The 25737-nt window shown below is 33.8% G+C and overlaps 1 protein-coding gene across 3 annotated transcripts in view; it reads left to right on the top strand.

Moving 5' to 3' along the window:
* Positions 1–25737, top strand: part of Pcdh17 (protocadherin 17) — a 93681-nt gene that overhangs the window by 53258 nt on the left and 14686 nt on the right. For 2 of the 3 annotated variants that reach the window (XM_075950240.1, XM_075950239.1), the window contains one exon: positions 21288–21371. The exons of the other annotated variant lie outside the window; for it this stretch is intronic. In XM_075950240.1, the coding sequence (XP_075806355.1) occupies positions 21288–21371 (84 nt within the window). The remainder of the gene's footprint in view (positions 1–21287; positions 21372–25737) is intronic. 3 annotated transcript variants of the gene reach the window in all.

A 25737-nucleotide genomic window follows, 5' to 3' on the forward strand; every position in this document is an offset into this window, starting at 1 on the left:
TTAGGAAGTGATCCATAAAATACCAGTGCTGACTTTGGAAAGGGAGCTGACACTACTCGCATGTATCAAAAAATCCACTAAATGGGCATTTGAAATGTTCTAGCTAAAAGTTTTTAATAGTTGAAACAGTCCCAGGTACAGTTAACCTTTCCCCTTATAAAATGAAGGGTCATCCTTTCTCACTTTTATTTCTTTAATTGCTAAATAAAAAGTGTCCATGCATAGGAAGCACCATACAATGATTTGGTATATGTTTCGTGGTATAAAATTCAAGAAAAAGTATGTCTATCATCGATCTCCTCAAACAGTTATTGGTAGGTTTTTTTTATTTTTTTAAATTTTTTTTGTGTGTAGCAATTTCGTGCCTCTTGTTACAGATTTTAGGAAATGCTGAGTGTATTATCATCACTACTTTCCATTCTGGTTGATAGCATCCTCTAGTATGTATCTAGGTTCCTACCTGCTTACTCATCAACCTGTACTCTTGGCTCACCAACTTCCAATAACTATTTTTACTCCTTTCTTGGTTTCTTAAGGAATCTGAGACTTTGTTTAAAAAAAAATCTTGTAATAGTATCAGAAGAGTAGCTGTGAAGCATTAAAAATAGGTAGGCTTTCATTTGCATGGTAAAGGCCTCTACCTCATCTTTCATTCAGACTCTATGAAATACAACTTATAGCATCATTACTAAAATGGATACCAGAGTTAGTTACAAGCACTTCTCTCTAAAGAGGAAGTGTCCTTTAGTTGACTACATGACACAATCACCAAAGGCAGGACAGTGGAAGTGCTCCAAAACTTACACCTACCAGATGCTTGCCCTTCTCACAGCTGCAAGAATTTCAGCTGAAATCCTTTAAGGGCATCTATAAAATCATCTGCAGAGATTGGTTAAATGTATATCATTGATGCTATAGTGAGATACAAGCATTTTGAAACTTTTTTATCTGGTTTGAACATGTAATAGTATCATTCCACTTCACTCAGCTCAGTTTCTGCAACATTTAGAGAATGGGGGATTCGCTTACAAATGTATAATATGTACATTTGAGGGAGATGACATTTTATATAAGTGTAGTAAAATTTTCCCTTTTGGTATTTATAAATACTTACTAATGCAATTAGTTCTATCAGTCAGATTAGTGACTGTCTTCACTAAAGACCATTTTTTCCCATAATATAAGCTGTTGAATTCTTTCTTAATATTTTTCTAATAATTAAGCCTCAGATTCATATGGGTACTTTTATAAATGTTATATGCTATATCAATGTATTTTAAATATAACAAATAAGTACACAGAAGAGACTTCAAATGTTCTACATGATTACATTGAATGTTAGATCGGGAATCAGTGCACTTAACTCTACTGCTGATTTAGAAACAGTATCGACTATATAAATCTCTTCATCTAAAAGCTTCCCTAATTTGACTATGTCTTAATTGCCTTATCCACACGTAGAAGGAGCACACTAGATTAATTCTGATTTTTCTAAGCACCTCATATTGTGGAAACCGGAAAGTTTGCAATCGTATGACTGATGTGGCAAACATTATTCAAATTCCTGTGGTTATTTTCTTGGTATAGAAAAATCAGTGATTAATTTCATGAAATTAATCCCTCAGATTTCTTTCGAGAGGAAGCGCACTTGTGCTTTTCAGAAATTTCAGCTGTTCTATTGATGCTGTGGAAAACAGCATGACAAATAGGATTATAGAACATTGATCATCATAAATATTTCCCAACCCAAACAATTCATTCCTTGAACAAACCTACTGAATATTGACAATAGGACAGATACAGATTTTGGAGACTAGATGTTTCTCATCAACATATGAAAGCTAAATAGTGATAGGAAGTGAATGAGTGAGGGATCCACAAGCTCTAGGGGGAGTTGCAGGGAGAAAGCAGGACCGATGTGACTACCAATTCTCAACACGAGGATGACAAACCAAATAGTCCCAAAGTAGCATGAAATCAAAGTAGAAGACCTGTGGAAAGGAAACTGGAATGTGCGAAACTGTAAGGAAAGTGAGAGGCACGTGGGTCCTGCTTATTACAAGTAGCAGTATTTGCAATTTATTTCCTAGCCGAGAAGGAATCATCTAGATGAGATTTATTCCTCAATAGATATTTTTAATACATACTTTCAATGCATTATACATATCGTAATTCTGCATGTGAAATACATATTAAATGCATGGAATATAATGAGCTTTTATATATGCACTTAAGGAGTCATTCATAATACATATAACCTATGCCTTTTTCTATACTATTCGCATTATATTCTGAGCAAATCTTCAATTCTTATATTTTTTTCTATCATTCGTTAGTCTCACTCAATTTAAGAGTCAAAACTGTGATTGAACATACCTTTGCTGAACTATGCTTCAATGTTTTAAGAAAATGTCTGTATGTTTTATGATTATTGTTTATAAACACTGGGTTATTCTAGTTACATTTGGCAATAATACTTCTAAATACTAAATACTTCTAAAGATATCTTTTCTAATAATACCTCTTTTTATGTCTACAAGATTAGATACTTTGAAAAAAATTGCTATTTGAAAGAATATGAATACTTAAAGTTCTTAACAAAAACTAAAACTTCACAGGATTCCAAAACAAATTAAGATTCTCAAAAATTTCACATGCAGAATTAGGCCAGTAAGGTGAAAGGAATTAAGATATAAATGTAATTAGAATTCAAAAATCATATGAAAATAATGATTTTTAGTTTGAGACACTTATTTTAGCTATCTTCAAGCTGAATGTTTTATATTGTCTTCATTATTTGGGGAAAAAGGTATTTCTTACAAATTGGTTTCTGTAATTCCTATATGCTGTATTTCCATGCAAAGTTAAGAGGATTCTCACTAGAGGTCCTTTATGCAACAAGAATATAAAAGCTCATTTATTAAGTTCAAGATTTGCACACAACAGTCCAAAAATAAAACCTTAAAATGACTACAAGAATATTCAGAAGCAAATAGACCTAATTTCAGCGAATTATGAAACTGAAACTAAACAGGATAGACAAAATTTAACACAATCATGAATTGCTAGCATGTGGAATTGTTTAGTGTGTACCTGGGATCATAGAATGTGACATTTGAAAAAGACCTGAAAATTCTCATAGTAAGAATGATAGAACAGTGACCATCAACACAAACCTTTTATTGTAGCACTTATATTTCTGTTATTAATCATGTTCCCTTTAGCTATGCCTTGGACAGCTTTCACGGTGATCCAAGCACAATGTGTGTACTAATTGCATTGTGCCAGCTCGACTGCATGCCCTTCATTTGACACAACAACTGCATAACCTTTGAAAATTCTATCCCTTGTGGCTTTTAAATGCAGTATCAACATTTTGGCAGAAGCATTTTGCAGACATTTAACTTACATGCATCCGAGTTAAAAATTACATCCTCAGAAAAATGTCTGCAGCGTGAGTTTTCATCTACTCTCACCCTGGAAATCGCATTAGCTCACCAGTCTTGGCTTATTACTTCTCCATCCATTAGTCAGTTTATCTCCAAAATCAAATAGGAAATAGTGAGGACTACATATTTAACGATTTTAGTCAAAATAGTATTATTCAATGCGTTAAAAGACAGGGGAAAGGAGGAAAACAGTTCATTCATTTGGATGAGCTTCACATATTATTCTGCGGTTTTGTAATTCTGGAAGGAGGATAATCACGTGTAATTTACTATCCTAAATAGTACATTTTTTGATGGTTAAAAGAATGTTTTTAATATTGCACTGTAGTTCATATATCAGGACAAATCTGAACTACTGTTGGTCAAATACATAAATATTTTTGAGACATTGGGGAAATTAGTGATTTTTCTTTTTGGTTCTCTAGTGAATGTTTTTAATATGAAATCATATAGTATTTTTATTTTTAAAATATTATTTTAAAATATACTTATTATACATTGATTTCATATGTATATACATCATTTAAAAATATAATAGCTTTATAGTTAGCTTTATGTATTTTCCTTGTGTATTTAGTAGAAGGGATAAACTTCAAAGGAAATCTATACAAATGATGATAATTTAATTTTGAATTCAGAGATTAAAATGCCCTTTTAGGATAAATATTTGCACATATAGGAAGTATTTTGAGCTGTATATTTTGCTTTTTCTAAATAATTATGTTATTATGAACTGATAAAGGAATTTGTTACTTTAATTCAAGGCAAACCTATGTTTGAGTGTAGATAAAACAGTGTCTTTCTATTTTGAAAGTACAGTTGAGCTTATTAAATTTTAATACCAGTAAACCAATTTAAGATGACTTATGGTTTAATAAATGCCAATGAGAACAGGAAGTTAAAAGGCTTATAAAACTCAGGAAGATAATTTTGACTTGATAATGTTTCATGGTACAGGCTGAAAACATTTTCTCTTTATCATCTGCTCTCTAGGATCCAGACATTGATAGTAAGCATTGTCATGCATTGAATAACAATTTCATGCTTATTACTAAATTGTTTGCTATGTAATTGAGAAGGAAATGAGAGATATTCAATTTTTTCAGTCATTCCCAGAAAGCATAGAGGTAATTTTAAATGATCTCTATATAAGTTGATGCCATTTCTGGTAGCATGGCTTACCAAGAGTTAATTTCCTTCAATCTCTTTCTAAAGTATAACATGTTCTCAGGTTAAGAAGGGTGACGGTAGTGATCTATTCACACTGGAACAAGACATTTAAGCTTTCCTATTAAAGTGAGTTAAGATGCACCATAAACCTGTTCAACTAGTTCTGTAGTAATTTAAGTGTTTTAATATATGAAACCTCCTTCTATGCTGTGGAATCTAAAATGTGTTTCACATCTATCTTTTCTTGGGATATATCTTTAAATACAAAATGAAAAAGGAACCATGTTAAGTGTAGAACAGAAGATGAAAGACAAGCTAACTTATATTTTAGCAATCCTTCACTAACTTTAGCCCAAATACAGTGTTTCTTCCTTTTCCATACTTTTTCAGGTTCCTTTCAAGCCTTTTTCTTTAAAAGCGAGGAAGACATTGCTCATTTAAGGAGCCAAGCTTATGTTATAAAACTAGATCACACTGTCAACGTTACTGTTTCCACTAAAAACAAATTATATGAACACATATAAATACTCAATTAAATCTACATAATATATTTGAATATAGATTTATTTGAGCTTGTGTTATGACCAAATTATTTTGTGTTAATTTCTCTTATAAACAGAAACACCATAGAATGTTTAAGGATTTTTTTCAGTTGAAAAAAAAAACTTACGCAAACCTTTCAGTTTTCTGATAACTCAACGAAGTCTATATGTGAGGCAGTTGAATTGCTGTGATGATCCTGGACTACTGACTGACGAGTAGCGACGTCACTAGCGTTACTAATTCCTGATCTCCAGTTCTCAAACACTAAGAACATTCGTGTTAAGGAAAGGTAAACACTCTAACCAACATCAATATTTTTCATAATCAATATTAGATGCCATTATTAGATGAAATAGTATGTGAAATAGAAAAATTAATTTTGAAAAGCTTGATGTGTTCCCTGGATTTTAATGGGTATATCAACAATTAAGATCCCACATAATTATCCCACATAAATGTTCAATCTTGGAATTTAGATATATTATGAATTCATATGGTTTCACGTATTATTTTTAATGTTCAGTATGTTATGGAGGGATCACACATGGGCTAGAATGAGAAAAAATAAAAAAAAAATAGTTTATATATTTGCAAAGTCGAGGGAAATCAAATTACTTGGGACTTTATTGTTTCAAATATTATGGCAGGGAAACACAATTATTCAAAAGGGTTTATTTGACCCTTAAAATTTTTTTCAACTATGTATCAGAACATATTCTAATAAGAAAAGTTAAAAATGGTACAACATTTTATTTCAGTCAAATAAGCATTTATTTAGATTGCATAAGGATTTTGTGTTAATTTTCTCTTGATCCATCCATCTATCTATCTATCTATCTATCTATCTATCTATCTATCTATCTATCTATCTATCTATCTACCTATCTATCTACCTACACACACACACACACACATATACACACACATATGTGGTTTTGAAGTGCTTGTATTGTATTACTAGAAAAATAATACAATTTTAAAATACTTTTTTTTCTAAATCTTTTGAACTTACGTTTTTAGAGTGTTATTCTTCCTATATACCAATTTAAATTGTGCCTTCAGAGACTATAGACAAACGGTTTGTATGGATTCTTCCAATTCACGAATTGTGGATGCATAACAACCAAAACCAATACTGCAGCATTGAATGAGGTATATTATAGACAAATTGCTTAAAGAATGACATAATAAACTTTGAGCAATACATGTTGGATATTTTATAGTAATATATATAATATATAAAAACATATATGTGTATATGTGTGTATGATTAATGTAATATAATATAATATAATATAATATAATATAATATAATATAATATAGTACTAGTCTACATATAGAGAGATAGGATATATCAGACATGGGGCGATGTTGCCCAGATTGTAGGTCTATGCCATCTTCCAGTCTAAACCTTCCAATCACTGAGCCTATATGCATCTGCTACTATAACTAGCCTTGATATTTATGTTTCTATCTAGATACAATTATATAAAAAACTAAATTATTTCTACGTTGATGTTTTTAAAGTCGTGTATTTGTCAAGATGTGATCACCAAAAACAAGCAAACCATTTCACTCATGAGAATCATAAGCTGTTCTCTTGACCAACGATCGTGTTTGTTTTGTATTGTTTGTACTAAAATGCCCAGTTGGGAGGCTTTATCTTTGCAATACTTTTTAGATATAATATTATTGCCACCACAACTATCTTATCTGTATTTATTATGTCAGCAATATCTCACAGTGTTACCATAAACAGAATGGTTTAAATCCCATCAGTATTGAATATACAGAGATATTTTGAGAATGTGGGCTTTCTGTTCCTTATACATAGAAGTTTCTTCTATAAGTTAAATGTCCAGAAACTGTAAGAAAAGTTGGGGCTTAAGGTCAATGTTAGTTTTCAAAATACAGTCTGAGTAAATTCATTTAATACTCTTTTCAGTCTTCAAAATACAGAATACTCGCTAAGTTATATATACATATATAAATTGTATGTACACACACATATTTCACATTCTCTGTAAGTAAAATCTCTGCTCATCAAGCCATCATTTAATATTTTTTAATTTTAACCTTTGCTTTTCTATTTCCCTGCAAAGTATAAGAACAGTTATGGTATGCTGTAACGTGACTGTTCCATTTCGATGGTCTATTTATTCCTCAGTCCTCAGAGAGGTCCTATGTAGGCCAATGACTGGTGTACAGATGTGTCCTTCTGGAGTTTATTAATCAAAGATCTGGATCCTATGGCAACTCCTGTGTGCCAAAGAAGCTGGGTCAGGATGTTTTTTATAATTCCCCGGCGAGGAGTACCAAGATAGTGATCTTTCGTGCTACATAGCGTGTAAGGTTTTGTGTCTTCCAAACCTCCTCATTCCTGCAGTATACCTTCCAAGCTAGACCCTCTTCTGTTATAGTGAGCGAAAGTTTCAGTCATTCAAGTACTGAGATATGTGGAAGCTTTCTGCTTCCTGAAAAGGAAAAGCGATCAATTACATTTGTCTTTGTACATTTTTAAAATGAGAAGTATGGAGAAGGAAAATCTGAGAAACCTCCCTGTTATGAAGAATATGCTACCAACTGGTGGTATCAGCTAGGCTGATGAACGTTGCTTCAACCTTGTCAAAAAGGACAGAAACTGTCATACGTAGCTTGGAAACTGTCACCTCTCATGTAACGTTTGAAGCTGAACTCATTGGTTTTGACACAATACCAAAACCAGGACTCCACAGACATCCGGTCAGGGTATAAGTGAGGCTGAGGAAAACAGAACAGGAGCAGAAAATGGAAGAACTAGCAAGAGAGGCTCGAGTAGAAAAGGAAGGAGAAAGAAGAAGGGAGTTTTTCTAAAGGTAACCTATGTCTTCGTAAGAAATTATTAAAAGGTACTTTACTTACTTCAGAGGGAATTACATTTTAATTTATTATCTAGTGCTAATCTTTTCCTCAAAGTTTAATTTTTTTTAATAAACCCATTCTGAGTTAGAAAGTTGTGGTAAACTTAAACCTGTGGACCCTTGGATGTAAAATAATCTAGGTTTCCCAAGTGTTTGACTCCTCACCTCCATAACATGTAGGTGTTTCCTCCAGATACCCACTGAAACAATGAGACTCCCGCTCTGCTAGTAAAGCTATGGCCGTCACTGGGTATGCACCATGACTCGGCCTCCACTGAACATCTATATTTAATAGAACGGTAGATGATGGAGCAGAAAACTCAAATTCTCATTAAAACCATAAAGTGTTGAAGCACAGCAAGGTTCTGTACCTCTTTAGATTTAGGATCCTTTTCTAAAATCCAGACCTAATATCAATTTCTATCTCTCTCAAGATACTCAAGTCTATTGCTATAGGAAAGCAATGGGTAAACTCTGTAACTCCCTTAAGTTGATGCTTCTGTAAAAGTTGTTGCTAGTAAGAGGGAACAACTTTGTGCCTTGTCTATAGACTCTACATTAGCTTTCCAATTGGTTACTTTTAACTTACAATAGGCAACATTTAGCCAATAGTCAATATACTGCAAATAGAAAAGACAGTGTATCTTGGCTATCAAAAACAGAAAAGAAAAACCCCTTGTAACTGGCATATTTAAAAAAAGTAAATATTTATTTTTAGATGCCTAAATTATGCTGCTTTTATGTATTCAGAAAGGATTTAAAATTCCATATAAATGTGCCACATCTTGGATATGATATTTAAAGAAAATGATTGAGAACAGAAAAAAAAGGAAAGGATTTTTTTTTTTAAATTTTTGAGACAGGGTTTCTCCGTAGCTTTTTTGGTTCCTGTCCTGGAACTAGCTCTTGTACACCAGGCTGGCCTCGAACTCACAGAGATCAGCCTGCCTCTGCCTCCCGAGTGCTGGGATTAAAGGCGTGCGCCACCACCACCCGGCAGAAAGAAATATTTGAAATGGAAAATAGTAGTTATTCCTGATGAAAATACAGAGTTATACTTTTTGAAAACAACAGTTTAAAGAAAATAACTACACTGATTTTAAATGCCTCTGCAATATCTCTGAAGCTGTATCCCTCCAAAAATTATATGTTTCACATTATTAGCAGTGAATTAAGTATATTTTTATCATTAACACCAGATAGAGATGTTAATGATTCTCTTTTTCAAGTAAAACACGTGATTTTACACATCTTGGATATGTTGAAGAGTCACGATGAATACTTAAGCTATTTTCCCCCTTTTAAATGATGGAGAAGTTCCTTATATACTTGTCTGTTTAAAAGAAGGAGTTGCACATGAAGGATAGCAACAAGAATGTGGACTCATGTCCTCCCACAGCCAGTTCACTGGAACTCAGCAAACTGATAGTTGCCCACTTGGTTTGCATTAAATGTCAAATTACTTTGGATTTTTATGTAGGCTTGAGAAAATTAGGGGACTATTGCTTCAGGTGTGATTATTTGCTTTCTCTAATGCAGGAGTTTGATATTTAGAGACAATCTGTGCATTGTTACACCTGATATTTTTAGGCCTCTCTCTTTACAGAATTTCAGTAATAAATAAGGGAAGAATTCAGGCTGTTTCAATTATTTCATGCCCATAGTTTTAAGGAAGATCCCCTATTTACTGATATAATTAAATATTTTTGTTTGGTTAGCAATGTAAGAGAAGTTGAATTAGAAAATTTTTGCATGATTGTTTCATGTTAGAAACTTAAAATGATTTTTTATTCTCTCTCACACTGTTAGTGAAGAATCATGTTAATATGTTTTGCATCTCATTGCATAATAAACATATAAAACATGTTGATTTTTCCGAAAAAACAAAATACGCTAAATAGTAAGATGGTAGCTGATTATATATACAGCACGAATAGTTCTCCAGATACACTGTCTGCTAATTTCACCTGTATTGTCGTATTTCTTTTTTTTAATTTATTTATTTATTAAAGATTTCTGTCTCTTCCCCGCCCCCGCCTCCCATTTCCCTCCCCCTCCCCCTCCCCCAATTAAGTCCCCCCCCTCAGCCCGAAAAGCAATCAGGGTTCCCTGTCCTGTGGGAAGTCCAAGGAACCCCCACCTCCATCCAGGTCTAGTAAGTTGAGCATCCAAACTGCCTAGGCTCCCACAAAGCCAGTGCATGCAGTAGGATCAGAAACCCATTGCCATTGTTCTTGAGTTCTCAGTAGTCCTCATTGTCCGCTATGTTCAGAGAGTCCGGTTTTATCCCAGGCTTTATTGTCGTATTTCTATCAAAAGTTCGCTGTAACCCCTGTTTCTAGATCATACTATCTGGATAAAAATGGATCTATTTACATCATTAATATAGAACATGATTATCTTCAGGCCAAAGTCAGTTATTCTTGGAAAAGTAGGGTATTGAAATACAGTACAATCCTTGAACACCTTGCAGCTCCAAGCAGAAATGATTATGGTGAGGGTTACAAAGAAAGTTAGAATAGGATTAAAGAATCCAGAGTACATGAGCTCCTATTATGGGGCTTGTGTTATATAAATTGAAATTGCCTCTGTGTCTAATAGTCCAGAAATCTAATTCCTGTTTTCATCATTTTTTTTCAAATATATTAAGACACGTTTCAGCATCCTAGCTATTCTTCAGTGGCTATTCTAGGAGACCGTTTCACACATTGGGGTACAGATCTCTTTGTAGATTTGATGATATTTGGGTGCGATATTGTACACAAATATTTTATCAAAGTGTAATTTTTCTAAATATGTCACACTTCATATTGTCCTAAATGAAAACGTTCTGTGTTGATTGAATTGGCTGCCTGTGTACACACGCACACACACACACATGCATGCCTATGAAGAGACTGTTTAGAAGGATCTAGAATTTGCTAACTACTTTGTTTTTAACTGAATGTTTGTTTTTCATGTGCTGATTTTAAATAATATTCCTGGAAAAATATTATGGGGGCAAAACTGTCCTCTTGAGCATATGGGGAAACTGAGGCCAAGCAGTCTATCATGCTATTTTCCGCTTAAAGGAAACCAGAGTTCAAATACTTGTATACAGAAGTTCACAGAATCATTCTGCTACTACTTCATTTTCCTGGAAACCCAATATTATGAACTTTTGACAGCTTCCTGTGTTTGTATTACTGAAAAACTGAAAAGCACACGATGATGGTTTTCAATTACATACTTTCAATCCTATGTAGTAAAGTGAATTTACCGATTACACAGAAATCAGTGCACACTGGAACCCACTAAGAATTCCCCTACATACCCTCTCCCACTCTGAGATGGATTTATTTAAGCCATAGAGATACGAAGATCAGCGATGATGTTATACTCTAAGAGATATGAAAATCAGGGGTAATGCTATACACATTGGTAAAGCAGGTGTTTGGAGCTTAAAACTTGAATGAGCAGTCACAAATATTCATAAGGAAGGAAGAAAAAGAAATTTAGCATCGTATCATATAGACCATGAGAATAATATGTCAGTGAACCATTAGTGCAGGTATAAAATTAAAAAAAAAAAAAGTAGATAATTCTACTAGCCTTGACATCTCTCCCCCAAATCAGGTTCAGTTACATGTAAACAGAACTGCATCCCGACAACTGTTTAGCTCCAGGCAAGGATCTGAAGTATTAGAGATAATGGCAGAATTATTAGATTAGCTGTAGCCAGGATCTTTCAGTGTCCTAGATAATTACTAGCTGTGGTAAATCTGAATGACTTCAGTCTGTGTTACTGTTATGTGGGTGCATTCCCTTGAAGGCATTGACGTTGTGTCAAAGAGACATTTGGAAGTTTGTATAAACTTCCATTATGTTCCATTGATTTGTGTTTTAAAGTTTGTGCATATAAAACAATCCATACCTCTGTTTTCTCTTTTCTAAATTAGGGGTGGGGGAGATGGAATAATTTCCTGCCTTTAAGAGCGTATTCTCTCAGCTCTTTGTGTAATTTTGATTATTGATCTGTCTTTCTTTGGTTATTCAGTGTGTACCATAGGCATTCTTTCCCCATTGGCACATTGTAGTTTCCTTTTCATTACAAGTGTTTAATTTCAGTCTTTGCATATTTAATGTTTTCATTCTGAATCTAATGCCTTTTCCTCAGTTTTAATTTTTGCTGCATATTACTGTTCATCTATTGATTAGATTCTTCAAGACAGAGTTTTATTGCTTCATTTTATAATTTTAAATTTTATTTTAAAATATATGATTAGCTTAATATTTTGTATTGTTCTTTGTACCACGTCATTGACTTTGTTTGTGGGTTATCTGTGCTACCCATAAAAATCAATAAAGGTGTTCTTTTTATATTTTATAAGTACCAAGATGGAAACATTAGTTAATTAATTTTCTAATTATTTTCAATTATAAAAAGTTAAGATTTTATTTTGTTATTCATAAATTTTCATTTTATTGCCCATTATATTTAGATTACTAGTCTCAAATGAAACCTGTTTTTTTAATGACATCTTCATATCAAAGTAAGGTTGTTAATAAGCATTGAAATTGTTTGTCCTTTCATGTTTTAAAAGTTACCATGTATTACAGTCACCGCAGAATAGTTGTGTACCTATTATTTAGGCATGCTTTTCACTAGTAACTCCTAACTTCTGATATTTTACTGGGTAGTACAAAACCTTATGCACTCAACTTGTTCTAGATGACTGCACCAAAGAGAAACAAAGGGAATGTATATAGATTGATGGTAGATAAGGAAGAGATGCTTTGGCAGAATAAGTTTTGTTTTGTCACTAACTGACATGAATCTCAATATTTTTATCTAAAAGATGGACCTCCTATTATTATATGACATCAAAAATTGCCTCTCATTGATAAATAAAAACAATCTCACACTCATTTTGGTGATTCAAAAAAACCATACTTTCAAGGGAAGAAGGCCAGTTGTCTATACGTGTTTTTTTAATTAATTTATTTATTTATTAAAGATTTCTGTCTCTTCCCCGCCACCGCCTCCCATCTCCCTCCTTCTCCCCCAATCAAGTTTTGAGAGAATGGAAAAGCTAGATTGTCTAAATGAATATTCCCCAAATCTCCTTTGTTTGGAGTTATGTTGATATTATTCAAGCACGTGAGAAAAAACATAAAATAAATCCATAACTGCAAATATCATTCTTTGTGTGGGAAATCCATTGTGTTTATGGAAACTCGAAGAAGCTAGGCTAGAACAGCTCAGTGCAAACAATTCTGAAGATAGAAGTTGATCCAAAAAGTTCATTTGAAAAGTAAATAAGATGCCCTTTTTATCTTTGTCATTTCATTGAGTTTTAATGAATGATATGTAGATGATTAGTATTATGTTAAGCCAAAATACACTTTCTTCATTATTCTCTTTCAAAACTAAGGTCTTCTGGCGTATATATTTTAAATAAAAATATAGCTTACTAAAAAGTTGTTGGAGAGCATGTATCATTATCTTTTATGCTTTACCAAATTTTATTTTTAGAACATTATTTTTTCTCCTCACTATTTTATGTTCCATATATTACAGAGGGAGAGTGGAACAATTACCCCCGTAGTATAAATTGACACATATTCTAAATTTCCTCAGATTCTAAAGTTTGGGTGTCCCTTATCAAATCCATTGCTTTCCTTTCAATAATTTTGACAATTAAGAGAAATCGCTACATTCTTTCTTTTAATAATTTTCCAAAAGAAAATGTATAAGCAAAGTAGCTCTGTAAATAGTCTTCTGAGAGAAAACCATGAGGACTGGAGAGATGACTCAATAGTTAAGAGAATTTGCTGCTCTTGAAGAGGACCCAGTTCAATTCCTAGCACATATATGGTGGCTCACAAGCACCTGTAACTTCAGTTCTTAGGGAAACTGATGCGCTTTTCTGGACTCCACATGCACCAGGCACCTACATGGTGCACCATCGTACATACAGGTCAACATGCATTCGTATAAAACAAACATACATACATTTAGGAACAAAAATAGAAACTCATGATGAGAGATGATCAATGATATTCCATATCCAATTCTATTCATTACAGATATGAAACAGAAGTAATGAAGGTCACTTATATATTCCCATTTCTTTTGGTTATAAATTAAACAGTACCCAAAAAACTATGCATATTGCACATTGTATGCTTATGTTAAATGAGCAAAATAAAATTAGTAAGCAACAATAACAAAAATAGAGCTAGAGGCACGAAACAAATGACATCACAAATGGCCCACATTCAACTGCAGTTTGTCTGAATTACACTGCACTTGCATTGACATGCCAACTTTGCTTTAGCATGGTAGCTTACTACTGCATTTCACTGAATTCCAACCTGAGGGCTTGGCCCAGCTGGCTGCACTTTGTCTTCAAGACAAGCAAATGAGAATGAATCTCCCCAGTTTATAGATAAGAAAATGAAGCAATACAGAGCTTTGGGAATTCCATCAAGAACACATTCCACCAGGTAAAATTTTGAACCCAGTTAAATTCAACCTGCCTTTCTCTAATGTTGCTGCTAAATTTTGTTTACTCGGAATTTTTAAAATCTAAGTCCTAGGATTGAACGTTTTAGCTTAAGCACAGAAAGTGGCTACTAAAGTCTTGAGTCCCTTTTACGTACTGCAAGAAATCAATGGCATTAAATGCATCTGCATGTGAAAGCAGAAGTATCTTCGACCTTCAGGTGACTCTTGAGCACCAAATACAAAGCCCAATGGTATCCAAATATGAATGATACATGTGCATCAAGAGTTCAGGACCATGGACTAGATATATAAATGATCCATGTGGATTAAGTATAAATGACCCCTATGCACCAAATTTAAATAACCTACATGAACCAAATGTAAACACTCCTTTTTACCAAATATGAATGACACGTCTGTATTAAATACAAATGAAGGACATGGACATTAAAAGGGTGTTCTTCTGTTCTATGTGTATTTTCCATATCCCAAAGCCTTGGTGCTGGCAGACAATTCACAACGCGGGAAAAAGGCAAAGCTATTGGAGATGGCACAGCTAGAGATACCGCTGCTTTCCCTGTGATGCTGGCCTTTTTGCCTCTTTTCTGAAAGAACCATGTGTGAGGACATGTGCACGGATATAAGTGGGCTCACCCTTATCTCCATTTTCCTATCTTCAGGTTATTTTTACCCAGTTTCATTAATGGAAGAGTCAACCCACTTTTTGAGATGCTCATCCTTCGTTAGGGCACATATCTGTTGGCCAAGAAGTGAATTTGGAAGTTCAAAACAGGTGTGCTTTCTTGACAAGGCTGCCAACTTTCAAACTAACAATTTAACGTATAGTTTAATCAGTGTGCTTTTAGGCCCAGCATTATAAGTAACTTTGTGTTGGTGGACTTAAAATGAGGTCTTAATGGAGGAAAATGCCTTTGGTCTTGGTGGATACAAAAGTTCTTCGGTCAGGCTAATAAAACCCAGGTGATGGTTCCTAATTGTGAAAGAAAAGAAAATCAAGTGTAGGGTACACATAAAGAGAGTAAAGTAGAGGTATAAGAAGGGAAGAGAAATGTATTGTTGAGTTGATGAAAGTGTATCATACACTATAAGAAAATCACATGTGTGACTGAGAAGTGAGAGTCTGTTTTCTACCTGACCTAATAATATATTTTTTTGCACTCTGTTATTAGTACTTAATTAACTTTAGCTAATTAGCATTCTAATTTAACAACTGACTAAGCTTACTATGCTTTTCTATTTTTTGTTTTGTTTTGTTTGCGTTTTTATTTTTTAGGACAGGGTTTCTCTGAGTAATATACCCTGGATGTCCTGGAACTCACTTTGTAGAGCAGGCTGGCCTCAAACTCACAAAGGTCCTACTACCCCTGCCTCCCAGTGCTGGGATTAAACGCATGCACCAAAACCGTTCTGCTTTACCTTGCTTTTGTAAACTAATCTATAAGCTTTGCTTCTTGTCTTATTATGATTGTTGATGTATCCTTTTCCCATTTACAGCTATTACTATTGCTGTGTAGTTAGAAAAATCCACATAGAGAACTTCAGATAAGACCTTTTTCTGACTTTGTAGGATTTAATTATATCCATAAAAACCTGTTTGCTGAATTCAAGACTAAATGAATGAGAATGTAGTTATATAAATTCCTAGTCTTTAAAACTTGATCACAACCCAATGTGAACTTATCGTTTTGTTTTGATAGAAAAATTAAAAGATTTTAGAGATTTCTTCCTACCTTGTAGCCATTGTCAGGAATATTAAGGATAGCATGTCTTTTATACCTTCCTGACTGTCTAGAAAACAAAACATATCAAGAAATCTGATAACTAAGGCAGCCTAGTTGGCAAAAAAAAATCTGTAGAAAACCAAAAGCTTATCAAACATGTTCTTTTTGATTACAGTTACTATAATGTAATTTTTTAAACTCTAACTTTCCATTATATCTGGGTCATCATAGTGATTAAAAGGAAAATATTAGAAATGATTTTAATAGCCATTATTTACTATAAAACTTGGCCCCAGTGACTCAATCCATATTTGCAAACTATTAAAACAGAGATATGAACTGAATCCCCAGAAAACATTATTTGAAATGAAGTTGCAGGGCTAACTTACTAAACTATACTAAAATGGGCTTTGAGTTATCACATAAGGAAACTGGTATCACACAGTAGACACAGTCTACTGTGAGCAGTAACATTAAACAGAAAGTCATATTTTATTGCATCCATGTAATAAATATTATTGGTGGGACACTAGAGATTTTGCAGAGGAGCCAGGTTCAATCCCCAGCAACCAAATGGTGCCTCATAGTTGCCTGCAACTCCAATACTAAAAGTTCTGATGCTGTTCTACTCTGTGCTCTGCAGGATTCCGTACCCTAATGCTGCATACAAACTTATACAAGCTTACCCAAGCACATACACAGACACTTAAGATAACAAACAAACAAACATTTAAATACTGTTGTTACCTTGAAAACACCTTTGGTTCAATTGTTTTGTTGAGTATTATGTAACTTGATAGACTGATAATTGATCCTCACTCTGTCTTTAAATTACTAGGGCAGGTGAACACAGTACCTAAGGTAATAATAAAATAAAATAGCTGATTGCAGTTCACAAAAGCTAGAAAGATTTTACTCAACTTTTAAATGTTAAATGCACACTCCTTGACACTCTCGTATATGTGTGTTATGTATTCTGCTTGCAGTCATCTGCACGCTCTCTTATTCCTCCTCCCACATTCAGCAACACCATCCTTACAATTTCCCCCCAGATTTCATATAATATTGCTTCGTTTCAAAACTTTTGTGGCCGGGCGGTGGTGGCGCATGCCTTTAATCCCAGCATTTGGGATGCAGAGGCAGGCGGATCTCTGTGAGTTCGAGACCAGCCTGGTCTACAAGAGCTAGTTCCAGGACAGGCTCCAAAGCCACAGAGAAACCCTGTCTCGAAAAAGTAAAAACTTTTTTTTGACATTCCATTTTCTTCCTTTTCACAGCATCTAATCAAGCACAGTATACTTGAGGGAAAAAAATCTATAGTAATGTATTTATAAATAAACTAAAAAAGAAACAGTCTATATAATAAATTAGCTTATCCATGGTTATTGGGCCATTTTAAAGAAACAGCATATTTCATTCTAAACTGGGCAGACCCACTGAGACTGTGACAAAATGCATAAGACCCCAAGCAAGACAAAATCCCAGTATAGAGAATAGAATGTGGACACAAAAAACCTAAGCTTAGCCAAGAAGGTAATTGTGATTCATAGGGGAAATCACCATTCTTAACTGGGTAACACTGGGTATGTTAACTCTACTACAGGCAAAGAGATATACCTTGGAGAAATTAGGCAAAACCAAATGGACTCCATTGTTTAGTGGCTTTTGCCATTTTCTTTTAATCTCTTTCTTTCTTTCTTTCTTTCTTTCTTTCTTTCTTCCTTCCTTCCTTCCTTCCTTTTTTTGTTTTGTTTTGTTTTGTTTTTTCGAGACAGGGTTTCTCTGTAGTTTTGGAGTCTGTGTTGGAACATTTGTAGACGAGGCTGACCTCGAATTCACAGAGAATGACATTCTCTGCCTCCCGAGTGCTGGGATTAAAGGTGTAAGCCACCACCACCAGTCCGTTTTTCTTTTTAAAGAGAGAACAAGATCATGAAGTTGGGTATGTAAGAGGGCAGGATCTGGGAGGAGGTGAGAGCTAGAAAGAACACTACAAAAATACAATGAAAAACTGCTTCGAGGATAAGGGTTTTATTGTTGATGATAATTAAAATGTTCATACAGAGATGAAAAGACCTTTAGGTACAAATTTTGTTTAATAATAAAGGACAAGGGAAAAGAAAATCTTCAGAACATTTATAAAATAGCAAAAGCAGCTAATTATAGACATTTTAAAAAATAATTCTATATTGCCTCCTTGACTTTCCCTGGGGTTGAACCTTCTGAGTCCATCCTAAAATGGCAATAGCTGTGCACATGAACTTCATTCTCCCAGCATACTGTTCATCCATGCTAAGCAGCATTGTTACCTGCTGCCAAGGATTTCCAGTTATCAACTTGTTAAGAGGTAACTGTGAGTCTTCAAGAGGACGTCAAATCTTGTTTTATTATCAGAAAGACAATGAAAATGTAGAAAATATGGCATTTTCTACCCGATTCATGCCAGTTTTTCCATTCTTATAAGGTCAAAGAATCCTAAGTCAAATGATCATAAATTTATCTGTAATTCAAGGAACTTTTAGAGTTCAAGGAAAAAAGATTAATTCTCTGGATGCTTGCCAAGTTTTGTAGTCAGCAGCATATATTCTTAACTCTGGCCATATGGAATTAGGACTCATTGCATGGAAAACAACAATGTAACTTCTCATAATTGTTTTTTGTTTTGTTTCTTTTTGTTTGTTTGTTTTGCTTTTGTTTTTGTTTTTTTTTCTGAGACAGGGTTTCTCTACAGCTTTGGAGCCTGTCCTGGAAAGTAGCTCTTGTAGACCAGACTGGACTCGAACTCACAGAGATCAACCTGTCTCTGGCTCCGAGTGCTGGGATTAAAGATGTGTATTTGGCTAACTTCTCATGTTTTACGTTTGCAGTGGCCAATTTTTCATTTGTCCCATTCTCCTCTGTCTATATATTTTTTCATCTTTGTTTATTTTATGACTAAATGTTTTCTTTTGAATAGGCAGTATTAGTTTGCAAGGGCTGCTGTAGTAAGATACTTGTGACTGTAGTTTTAAACAAAAGCTGGTGAGATCTCACAGATTCCGAAATAACACATACAAAATAAAGGATCTAGTTGCACCATTCTCTTGCAGGCAGTCTTCCTTATTTCTTCCTAGTTTCTGATGGTTATCAGTAATATCAAACCCACTTCTAATGTCTGCAGCAAGGGTCCTATTGAGATCTCCCTGCTTATCTCTATGTCTCTGCTTCGTCTTCATATAACAATTTCTGTATTAGATCAACTGTAATTCAGTATGACTTCATCTCTGGTGATTTCATCCTCAAAGACTCTATTTATAAATAAGTTCCTATGTGCTAATACTAGATGGAATTTGGAGGACTTGTTTCAACTCACAGAACACTTATAAACTTACTGAGTTTTTCTAATTAACATCCATCTATACTTTATATGGCTCTATCTGTGCTATTGTGAAACTATACAGTAGTTTGGCTATATCTAAAATACATTAGATATTGACTGATGAGTTGTCAGTTAGAAAAGAAGTTCTTTTATTGGTTGGTAGAATTGAAATATAAGGAAAGTGAATCATAAACAGAAATGATACTATGTCTAATAACAATATTAATCAATGTTACTAGATACACACATTTTTTTTTTCTGTTTGTGACAAAAGCTGATGTCTTTCGAGGATGCTAAAGTGGCCACTGTCATGAGGATACTTTGAGATAGCCTGTATTCTGCAGGTTCTGTGATTCATTTTCTGTGATGAATATTACATTTACACATGTTCATGAGGCAGACTTTCTCAGATGTTCCATCTGTTGTTGGAGTTGTGCTTTAAGAGTAGTAAAAATACACAAATTATAAGGGAAGCTGGCAGGAGATAGAAATATGTGTGGGGCAATAGTGAAAAAAAATGTTAGAGCCCTTAGTAACTTCTCAACCTTCATTAGCTCCCAGGCTGCATATTCTCATTCCAGGCAAGGAGACACAAAAGATGTGGAATTTGCCATGAAACTAAGAAAATGAGATTGTTAAAAAAAAAAATGAAGCTACCTTTTCTCATCAACAGCCATTTATTTTTACTTTTTTGTTGTTGTTGGAAGGATTTTTAGGCAGCAATTAATTCTACTTATTCATTGCACATTTCAGTAATACAAACTCAAAATAAAATGTTGTTTTTTCTTTATTCTAGGGAGTAGGTCAATTGTATATCAATGCCCATGATATACCTATGTCAGAGGCTCATAAAATGAAAAGCAAAAATTTCAAGAAGAAAAAATTGTTGTGTTTCTCTAAACTTGTATTGTTAACCTTTTTCACCTTTAACTAAAAGTTACATTCAAAATTTATACATATGTAATTTAACATAAGTATTGTATAGTATTAGAATATATATTTTGGATGAAAACAATATTCATTGCAATGTAAAATGTATATTAGAAGCTATACATAAACATATTCTTATATATTTCAGAGTACACATGAATTTATTGATAGATAGCTATTCTAAAACAAATGCACTCTTGAGTATTAATTGATCCTTAAAAAGTTAATTATGGATATTATTGATTTGAACTTCAAACAGCCTGAATTGTGTAACTAATAGTAAAATGCAGTGAACAATTTGAACAAGCGTTGATCTGTGGATGTATTAGAAAATAGTTTTGGGCTTTAATTTTGGTCATATGCTGGTTTACATCTTCTGTTCACTCAGGTAGAAACCTCTTTAGCTCAGTGAATGGAATTATCATCATGCTGATAAGGGTTCCATTGACAGAGAGCCTTGCAGTTACTTGGCACTGTTTCCATCTCATTTAAATGGAAATCTCCTTTAAAGTAATTTTTTTCCTGGGGTGGCTTCATCTTATGAAAGAGGAATTGTCAGTATCCATAGCTTTTTGGAATTGATTGCTCTCTGGAATTTAATTTTTAAAAAATCAAATTGATAAGGAAGGATTCGTGATTCAGTTGGCCCTTTTTGTCCCGCTTGGTCTTTCTGTTTGTTAACTAAAAATATTTTATTTTTCAAGCATTCCCGACTTTGCTTTCCTTTGCTATCCTCACTCTACACACCATCACTACTAGACTTCAGTCTGTTGATCCGCTTCCTCCAGGTGAGCAATCTCTTCATCTGCTAGCTTTCTTCTCTGTGCTCCGAATCTTACTTGTTAGATGCTGGCATTCCTGTGACTGTGCCTTTGCCATGCAGAAATATGCATCTTAGTTTTTTAAAGGAAAAATAGCAGTGATTTGCTACTACTTCTACCTCAGCTCTACTAGTATTTCAGGAAGAGTTTTGTGTGTGGAGTCAAAGTGAGAATATCAATAATGTGTGAAATCAGGGTTTCTGTTGCTTTATTATATGTATATGAGTTTAGTGAGCCATTGGCAATGAATTCCTATGTAAAAATCTATCTGTTATACTAATTTTACATTGTGGGCAGTATAGGTTTTGCCAAATGAAAAACTGACGCACTGAAGTGGCCTGTATAGGAAAGAGAGACTTGACTACCACATACGCTGTGGGTGTAGAGAAAAGTACTTCATAGTCAGTCTGAAAAACTGTTTGCCAGAGAAACTAGTTCCCTGACTTCTTGTGTCTTTATAGACAACCATTTGCTGATCATCTTAGGTAAGATTTCTGTTATCAGAACCTATTAGAGGCTTTTTATTCACTACTTTAAAAATCTTTGCACATCACTCTAATATGAATTCCTAGAGGCAAGTCAGAATCCAATTCATATGAATTTTAGTAGTTGATGGAGCATGGCATCACAATCATGTGAAGTGGACGCAAGTGATAAATATATTCTGATCTCTGAGTATGTTCTGGACGTGATACAGATAATCTGAACACAGTGAGGTTAGCTGTAGCTGGTCCAACTGAGTGGAAGGCAGGAAAGAACATAGGGAGAAGTTTTAGTTCACCATGTTATTGTAAAATCTCAGTACTGAATCATTTGAATGTATTTCAGAGACTTGATTGCCCTTTGAGTACTTTACTGTGTGTATATGAAAAGGCCTAGTCATTGGAGAAGATGGTTATATCGGGCTGTTTGCTGTGCTGAAAAATATATATAAGTGTATTCTGGCAAGGTATAAATCACTGTTATATTTATTTGTCTTGCTTTACTTATGCCAGAAATAGAGAAAAGGTTGCTTTACTTCCTGTGTGGAAATGAATGGAAATTGGAGCCAAAATGTAATGCTTTAAATGGGTAAAATTTAGTGTGAATTGCTATTCGTGTCTCTGATTTGGAGATTTTAAATTAAAATTTAAGACTCAGGTTTGTGTCCACACTTACACATACATACAGAGTCTATATAAAATCTTCATCTCTCCCTTAAATAATTTCCCTTAAATAGTTCCCTTAAAAGATTATGATCCATTTTAACCAGTTGAAAAGGAGAGTTTTATTTTTTAATTTACTACAAATTAATTTTAAAGGTAATGTATATGCCAAAATATTCTTTACTTTCAGAATACAAACTTTCCACTTCATTCCCGATGTTTTATGTACATTTTTGGCTTGATCTAACATCAGCTTTCTGTTGATGCATATCATGTGTGCATATCATATGTGTTATCAGGCACACGGCCACATATTCAAAGACATATGTGCATTTTGCAAGGCTACCGATGAAACTGAATTTCTATCATTACTGTGAGCTGTGACCAAGTGTCAGAAAACCCAAAGCTGTAGTTGGGCAGAACAAGCTTTACTTCTATGTCCACTGGTAGTGCTATACTTTCGCCTTTAGGTAAGTTCTTTTCCATACATTTTCATCTGGTATAGGAATTTTATCATGTTTGCAGAAAGAACACACATGTGCCTTATGCTTTGTAGTATTTTTGATGATAATTATATGGCAAAGTTAATGTTATCTAGTCATTTCAAATATTGCAGTTTATTATTGAAAGTATCCAGATAATCAACAGAGTGAATCTTGCAAAGCTCACCCATTAACATAAATTATGTAATAATACCACAGTTTAGAATACAATTACAGAGGCTTACTTAATTTAATCCTTCCCTAACATCTATATGTTTATTTGTATCTATTATTAAAAAGTATCTTACATGACATAATCATTTATCTAATATAATAAAAATAATCAGAATAGAAAACACTTTACAGAAAAAAGTATCTACTATCTTATAAATAAACCATTTATAATTTTAAAATGGCAATTCATATTCAAAGGTTTAAGGATTATGTAGTCAACCACTCAGGTAAAGTAAGTTCTGAAGAAAATTGTATCTGAATTCAATATATACATATTTTCTTATTATAATTAACTATATACATTAGAATCACCATTTACAAAGCATTTACATAGTCTTAGATGTCTGAAGCAACCTAGAGATGATTAAAGTATACAGGTAGATGTATAAGTTTTATCAGAAATGACCTTATTTTATGTAAAAGACTGAGAAATGAGAAATTTGGCTTTCTATAAGGCATGTCAGTCATTCCTATGGATACCAAACAAGAATTCTACCACTCTTTCTGTTGTATAGGCAATAAGGAAATAAGTCATGTACATAAAATCTTAAATTTAATAATACATCATTTATTTTTAGAAGGTATATGCAAATATATTTATTTTCAATAATAAAATAAGTTTACTCAGTAAACAAAAGTAATGGGCAGGAAGTCTCTGTCTACCAACTACTTCTAGCCTAATATCATTTTCCAGTTTTCAGTAATACTGCAAACATCTAGATTTGTGTCTTTCATGTTCATATACATTTTTATATAATCAATAAATGAAAACTAAACAATTTATTAGAAAACTACCAAATACAATAGTTAAAATTGTATTCCATTTTGAGGTGAGCCTAGGGATTCCACTTGGGACAATTACAGCCTAAAGAATATGCATACCTGAAGCTCATAAAGTAAGGCACGGATGGAATTTAGTTGAGAAGAAACTGCTATTCAAATTTAAGTTGTTATCTCCTTTGAGCAGAAATTTGTGATTCCATCTCTGTGCTCAGGAGTTTTCCATATTCTGACTTTTTGATATTATTTCTAAAATAATTTTTGGCTTTAGTTGAGAGATTGATGCCATTTTTTATGACATTGCAAGAAGATGTGCTTAAGGCTGCAGGCAGTATGCTTGTTATTTCCCAGTCTGCTGCCCTTTGTAATACATTGACTAGATATCTCTCTACTAGAGAATGGAGACAGGGAGGGAGGGAGAGGATTAGCAACGCTAACACGGAGAGAGTCTTTTCTTGTGCCTAAAGCTTTATGACAGCATGGTATGAGGCACTTTCAACACTGAGTAGTTAAAATGACTTGCCATTTTGGTGAGTACCTGTGAAGGAAAAAATTAATATAAAATAAAAACAGCAACAGCAACAACCCCAGCTACTTGTGATCAGTTTGGGAAGCAAAACAGACCACTCTTTCTTAAGATTGAACATGCAGTTTTAGAGGAGTAAAAATTCAAGTCCTACATGCCTGAATTAATGAAGAACATCCTAATGAATTCTCCCTGTGAGGTCAATATGAATTTGTTTTTTAAAATTAGATTTAGATTACAAGTCTGAAGCTTAAATATGTTCTCATGTCGTTTTGAATTTGTTTTCCTAGTAGTATTGCTCAGGGGAAATATGTTTCCCTTTAATCATTTCTTCTTTGTTCTGGATGTGGTTGATTATCAATTAAATAAGAAGTGCTCTCTTAGATAAGGACGTGTTTAAAACCCCATTGCAGATAATTTCTGATGTGTGGCCTGCATTTCATACGGAATTGTCGGGAACCTTTGGCCCTTGATTGGTTACACAGCACCGCAGCCTACTGGGCCACAGCTCTTTGCTTTCTGAATTTCCTGACCTATGTTTCTTTGCCTCTTCATCTCTTCAGTGTGTTTTAATGATTCCAGAATATTAAATCTGTTACTAGAAAAATGGCGTGTCCTTGCCAGTAAAATCCATTACAAGAAGCATTTCAGTATAGTTACTCTAGAACATGGAAATTGAATCTATTGATTTTGCTTAAATTTTCATTCTTGGGATGGCCCAACTGTGTATGGTAAAAACATCTGCTTCCAATAAAACTACAGCATACTTACAAATACTAACAACAAATGATTTCAGGAAAATATTCCAAGAGCACAGAAAGGTTTTGTGACTCTCACCTTCTTTTAGAATTCTTTCAGTATTTTTTGATTTTAGTGGGAGTGGTGATGGCGGTGTCAACTGACTAGTGATAAGTGATTTGTTTTTATGAAGTGAAGTTGAAATTGTTGAGATTCAAACTTCCAATATCTCGCTCTGAATTAAGCTTTAGATACTATCCATTTTAACACTCTCTCAGAAAGATTCTCTTTAAGACAATGATAATGAAAGTATATATTTCTCACGATCTACATATGTTGTGAGAGTTAACATGTACATGGAAGCATATCCATAGAGCACACTTCATTTTGCTTTTTATCCTTAGTAGAGATGAATTATTATTACAGGA

This window comes from Microtus pennsylvanicus, chromosome 15 (assembly GCF_037038515.1).
Source record: "Microtus pennsylvanicus isolate mMicPen1 chromosome 15, mMicPen1.hap1, whole genome shotgun sequence".
Classification (NCBI taxonomy): domain Eukaryota; kingdom Metazoa; phylum Chordata; class Mammalia; order Rodentia; family Cricetidae; genus Microtus; species Microtus pennsylvanicus.